Source organism: Dendrobium catenatum, unplaced genomic scaffold (assembly GCF_001605985.2).
Source record: "Dendrobium catenatum unplaced genomic scaffold, ASM160598v2 fragScaff_scaffold_1063, whole genome shotgun sequence".
In the NCBI taxonomy this organism is placed as follows: Eukaryota; Viridiplantae; Streptophyta; class Magnoliopsida; order Asparagales; family Orchidaceae; genus Dendrobium; species Dendrobium catenatum.
Window position 1 is genome coordinate 974,733 of NW_021319525.1, and position 6,580 is coordinate 981,312.

Genomic DNA, 6,580 nt, shown 5'->3' on the forward strand with positions numbered 1-6,580 from the left:
TAAAGATAGTCACGAGATAGCATTAAGATACAAAGAAAATAATATGGTAAAACCTACATATGACTCATGCGGGTTACTAGGTTGACCTGACCCGACCCGTGAACCCAGAACACAGCGGGTGAGCATGTGGAGTGGGCGAGCACAGCCTGTTCACGGTAAGAGCGGGCGCGGGCCCGGGTGCTAAGTTTAGAGGCAAGCAGGGAAGGCTTACTGCCGACAATGTGAACTGCGAACTGTGGGCGGACACGAGCAGACACAAACGAGTGCGGAGCGGGTGCGGTGCAAACAGCAGGACAAAACCGTTGTTCAAATCGAGTTTCCGGGTTGACCCGAATCCGATCTGAAATTTGAAACTGGTCAAAAATTCGGACCCGATTGCAACTCGTTCTTAAAAAGTTATAACTAATGATATCGTTTTAGTAATCGGTCACTTATTCGCTCACAATTACATTAATCTTTATTAGATCACATAAAAAAAATAAATAGAATTGTATATATTAGCCACGTGGCATTAGATCATTGGTCTCTTAGTATTTTCATTTCCTATATATTCATTATGAATAAAATTGTTTATGTTTTTTTCAGTTATAAAAATAAATTAAAAGGATTGTAAGTTAATATTAAAACCGTAAAAAAATAAAATTTCATTAAATAGAATTTTTATCATTTTAATAAGTAATCATTAAATAGTTATCATACTTAATTCATAATGACTGATCTTATTTTACTTAACATAATGACAAAAACATTAAGTCAGTTAATTTAATATACTGTACTAACTTTTTAAAATATTTGTTATTTTGTTTTGTTATCATTCGTTTTTTAAATTATATCTTAGTTAAAATAAACAATTTTAAATTTGATGTTTTTCTAAAAAAAATGATTTTATAAACTCATTTTGTCCCAAATTTTTTATTTTTAGCATTTTAGTAACTTTGTTTATTTTATTTTTTTAATCAATAAAATTAGAAAATAAATATAGCGGTTAGTGAGTTATATGAAAAAAAATATTCTCTAACTTTTACTTTTTGAATGAATAAAAAAGGGAAAACCGGGCATTTTCAAAAATAAAATCCAAACGTTACTGTAGCTACAGAGATTTTTTAAAATAAAATCCGAGCGAGATTTTTTTTTTAAAATAAAATCCCCATATTTCCCAAGATAGAATCCCGATATTTCCATAAATAACACTTTCTTCTAAAATTTATTTAAACTAAGGGCTTTCACTCTTCTCACTTATTCCTTCATCCCCTCTGCTAAACACTACGCAGTGCTCGCTGAGAAAGCGAGAAGCGCGAGAAGCTCAGTCGCACATAGCGCTCCCAAGAAAAAAAAATCGCAGATTTGTTTAGATTGAGAGATGGGCGAAAGTTTCGACCTGGATTACCGCCTTGGAGAACGGCTCGGCAGCGGTCAGTTTGGCACGGTATATAAATGCGTCTCTGTCTCCACCAGCGAGAATTTCGCAGTGAAAATAATCGATAAGTTCTCCGGTTGCTTCGACCGCCGCTTCGTCTACTCCGAGATCAAGATAACGCTTCTCGCGGCTTCCAAGAACCAACGTTCGGTCCAAATCCACCAAGTCTATGAAGATATCACCGCCGTTTATCTCATCCTCGATCTCTGCCCTGGACCAGATCTTTTTGACCGCATTGCTAGCCACGGTTCCTTCTACGAGAACGAGGCTGCTGTCATTATCACCGAATTGGTTGAAGCTATTGCAGAATGCCACCGCCGCGGCATCGCACACCGCGACATAAAGCCAGAAAACATATTGTTCGGCTCCAACGGCCGTCTGCTTCTGGCTGATTTTGGTTGCGCAGCACTGTTCGAGAAGGGAGAAAGAAGTTTAAAGGGAAAAGTGGGAACTGCTGCTTATGCGGCTCCGGAAGTACTAGCGGACCAAAATTACGACGAGAAGGTGGATGTGTGGAGTGCTGGAGTCGTCCTATACTTGTTGTTGGGTTGGACATTACCGTTTAATGGTGAAACTGTGGTAGAGATAGAGGCTGCTGTGAAGAAAGGAGATCCAATTTGCTTCCCCAAGGAATTCTTTCCCGACTTATCACGTGAAGCCGAGGATCTGATAGAACAAATGCTTGCTAGAGATCCAGCGAAGAGGCTCTCAGCAGAGCAAGTGCTGAGTGAGTTAACTTCCTTACAAAAAAAAAACTTTTTTTTTAATGTTTTTATTTTGCATAAACAATGTTAATAATTAATTATTATTTTTGTTTGGACTTTTTCAGGGCATCCATGGATCACGGAAATGTCAAAGACATGGGTATAACATGGGAATTTCAATTGTACAGTAGTTTAGAACATATATTTTTTCCTTCTATCGCAGCTTAGAAGAATTTTTTAGATATGAGCAATAAGCCAACAAATTGATGAGATTTTCAACCAAGCAGATAATGTGCAGATTTGTCCATCTGTCAATGTTTTAGAAAGATTAAAAAAATTACTATTTTTTTGTTGAACTGCGAAAGCAAAACATAAATAATTGCATTAAATAATATGTTTCCATTGTGTCTTAGATATGAGCTGATAATTTTGGGTGTTAAAGATGATTTTAAAGAGCAATATACTGTACTGATTGTTGGTATTCAATGAAGTTAGCAATCTTTCTATTTTTCTGACAGTTTTGTTAAGTTTAATTTATTTTTGTGATGATGATGACAAAAATCTATTCCTGCTGTGTTGGAAACTAAAGAGATAGGAATAAGATATTATAATAACGATCTCATTTCTTCGTATTCATGAAAACTATAGCAATGCACACCCTTCAAGATGCTTATGGCCAACAGGTTTTCTCTTCTCTTCCTTATGTGCTTAATATAGTAGAAGATTCATAAGTTTTATATGAATAGCTTTGTCCAAATTTTTGCTCAAGTAATGCTCTTGCTTTTGGCCTACAAACGAATTCAATAAAAAGACTATTCAAACTCCAAAGCGTGGGACTCTGTAATACACATCATAAAGAAAAATACATGGAAAGTGGGCTAAACGAGTATAATTTATTGGCTTTGTTGTATTTTACTTGTTTAGCATGTTGATTTCTAAGGTTTCATTTGGGGACGGTTTTTTTATAGCTTTCTCAAGCAACTTTTTAATACAAAAATAATTGTCAGAAGTTGTCCCAAAAAAAACTTAAGGCTTCGTTTAGGACGATTTTTTTACTGCTTCTTCAAGCGCCTTTTTAGTACAAAAATTAAAAAAAAAAATTTGTATTAAAAAACTGCTTTAAGAAGCAGTAAAAAAACAGTCCCAAACTAAGCCTAAGTTATGATACTATTTATCTACGGAGCAAATCGAATTAAGAATACAATGGTTATGTTCAACCTTATTTTGATGTCATTATTTGTTGAATATCCTAATGATTTATCAGAATGATCATCATAAACTTTATAGGACGATATGTTGCTTCAGTTTTCATAATTCAGTAATGCTCTTTTAAATGGATTTGACTTCAATTTTCACTACACATTGCTCTCCCCATCAACTAATATTCTTCTGCTTGACTTACTTTTTATGGGCATTTAGAGTAAATTATCATGTGGCCAATGTATATGATTACTTTTTATGGGCATTTGGATAATGTACAAGGCTCCTAATTAATAGACTAATAATTTAATCTGTAGTGATAATTCTTTAATTTATTGGTCGTCTCTGTCCTCTTTTTGTTTTTTTTTTTCCTTTTAAAAAAATTTTATTTCTTAACCATTATGTGAGAGATGGCTAAACTATATAAACATTTACTTACATTTTACATTACAAACTATGGCTCAAAATGAAAAAAAATGCTGCATAAGCCAAACAAGTTTAAGAAAAGAAATCGGATTTTGGATAGCTTTTTTACTATTTTGGTTTTCTGACAATAATCACAATTTTATTTGGTTACTATTTCTTGTTAATTTTTCATTGCTTTTAAAAAATTTTTATGATGAAAATATTTTTTTAAAACAAACTTTTGATAGATAAGTTGTTCTCCCCACTGGTAGCTTCATAAGTTGTTTTCGTGGCATCTATGATTGTCCCAAAGATACTCTAATTTTTTATCCAATGTATGGTGATAATCATTAAATTTGGGTGTCATTTATTATTATTATTGATAATCCTTTTGATATTACAATCATGTGACTGTGATATTACAATCATGTGATCATTAGACGATTTCAATGCATGCATAATATCAACGTCGGGACGACCAGTCTACATTTATATAACTTCACAAACTTCATCATCAATCATAAATGCCACGAAAATTTCATCATTTGCAATGTACCGACAAATCTTATTAACCTTAAAATGTAATAGTTCAATCATGGAAGAATTCACCTTTTGAGATCTTCAAAAATAGCGTGTTGGACATTCTCTATATGCCAACAACATAGATGAGTATAAAGTCCTTACTTATTGTTGCCTCAAGTTATCTATTTTTTTCTATTTCAATTATATAATATTAATTCCACAATTAAATTTTAAACAATAACTAAGAACTTTATACCCATCTATGTTGTTGGCATGTAGAAAATGTCCACGCTATATTTGAAAATCTTAAACGGAGAATTATTCGATGATTGAACAATTATATTTAAAGGTTAATATGATTTGTTGGTACACTGTAAATCGTGAAATTTTCGTGTCATCTATGACTGATGATGAAGCTTGTGAAGTTATGTAAATGTAGACTTGTCATCTGACATTGATACAATGCATTGAAATTGCACGTATTTAGAACGTCAACAAAAACATAGAATATAACACATATAAACCTAGCATTGTCTACTGATCACGCGACTGTAATATCACAAGGCTTATGAACAATAATGATAGATGACACCCAAATTTAATGATTATCATCATAAATTGGATAAAGAATTAGAGTTTGTTTGGGAATATGCGACCAAGAGAAATGCAAAACCTATGAAGATTCAGGTTTTATTTGGGACAGCTTTCTTGCTACTTTCTAAAATAATTTTTTAGTACAAAAAAATTCTAATTCAAAAAATATAAATTATACTAAAATACTTCTTTAAAAAACAGTAAGAAAATTATACTAAACCAAGCGTTGGTGTCTCCTACCATCTACATTAATAAGCATAGCTCTTAGGGATCAAAAATCAGTTGAACAAAACATAACACCTATGAAGCAACAACAAAGTTCTATGAACCAATGAAAATTCCAAAAATTAAGGTCCTCGCATTGTAGCAGTAGATCTAAATTCAGCTACTGGTCAAGCAATCAAAATAAGTCAAGCACAAGAATATCAGTTGATGGGCAGAGCTATGAGTAGTGAAAATTGAAGTCAACATCCATTTAAAAGAGCATTAATGAATTCTAAAAACTGAAGCAACATATCTTCCTACAAAGTTTATGATGATCATTCTGTTCAACCATTGGGATATTCAACAAATAATGGCATCAAGATAATTTGAACAAAACCTTTAAATTCTTAAATCCATTAGCTTCTTAGATAAATAGTATCATAACTTAGGCTTCATTTGCGCAACTTTTGACTACAATTTTTTCACTAAAATTTTGTTTTGAAAAGCTGAAAGAAGAATGTCTCAAATGAAGCCTTAAGAATCAACATGCATAACACCAAAAATACAATACGGCCAATATATTATACTCGTTGAAAACAATTTAGCCCACTTTCCATAAGATTTTCTTTATGGTGTGTATTCCACAGTCCAACACTTTGGAGTTTGAATAGTATTTTTATTGAATTCGTTTGTAGGCCAAAAGTAGTGAGCATTACTTGAGCAAAAATTTAGACAAGGAAGAGAAGAGAGAACCTGTTGGCCATAAGAATCTTGATCGAAGGATGTTCTCAGGTTTCAAGTCTCTGGCATTGCTTTACTTTTCATGAATTCAAAGAAAGGAGCTCTTTGAATTCAAAAACTATTGGGTTAACATGGCGGGTTTTTGGGAGGCTATTATCTCTGCTTTTGCGAGGCCGGCTGCTGGTAGTCCTATCTCTGCTTTTTATTTATCCCTCAAGATTCTCAAGAGGTCTCTAAAAGGCATGAAGTGCGCTTCCTCTAATTACATTGCTAAGTCCATCTTGGACCTAAAGGACTTACAAAGTAAGTTTCTTCTTGAGCTGCAATCTCAACCTCTGGACAGGGAATTAAATGTTAATCTCAAGGTGGTGAATGATAATCTTGCTACTTTACAACATGGTTGGTCCTCTTGGATCTCTCAAAGAGGCAAAGCTTACTAGTTAACTAAGGTTGAAAATGACTTAGGTTTCTCTATGCTAAGATCAAAGCTAGGAAAAACAAGAATTTCATTCGGGAAATCTTAACTGATCAAGGGCACTTCTGCTCTTTAGTTTCCAACAAAGCAGGAAAATATTTATACCATCATCATCACAAAAATAAATTAAACTCAACAAAACTGACAGATGTATAGAAAGTATATACAAGATTGCTAACTTCATTGAATAGCAATAAGTACAGTATATTGCTCTTTAAAATCATCTTTAACACCAAAAAATATCAGCTCAACTAAGACAGAATGGATGCATATTATTTAATGCAATTATTTAAGTTTTGCTTTTCAGTTGAACTAATG

General features: G+C 33.1%; 1 protein-coding gene across 1 annotated transcript; it reads left to right on the forward strand.

The window, feature by feature from the left end:
• Positions 1-1,360: 1,360 nt before the first annotated feature.
• Positions 1,361-5,873, forward strand: LOC110108554 (phosphoenolpyruvate carboxylase kinase 1-like). Its single transcript, XM_020839237.1, has 3 exons — positions 1,361-2,144; positions 2,247-2,281; positions 5,742-5,873. The coding sequence occupies exons 1-3, from the start codon at positions 1,361-1,363 to the stop codon at positions 5,871-5,873; spliced, it is 951 nt and encodes a 316-aa protein (XP_020694896.1).
• Positions 5,874-6,580: the final 707 nt, after the last annotated feature.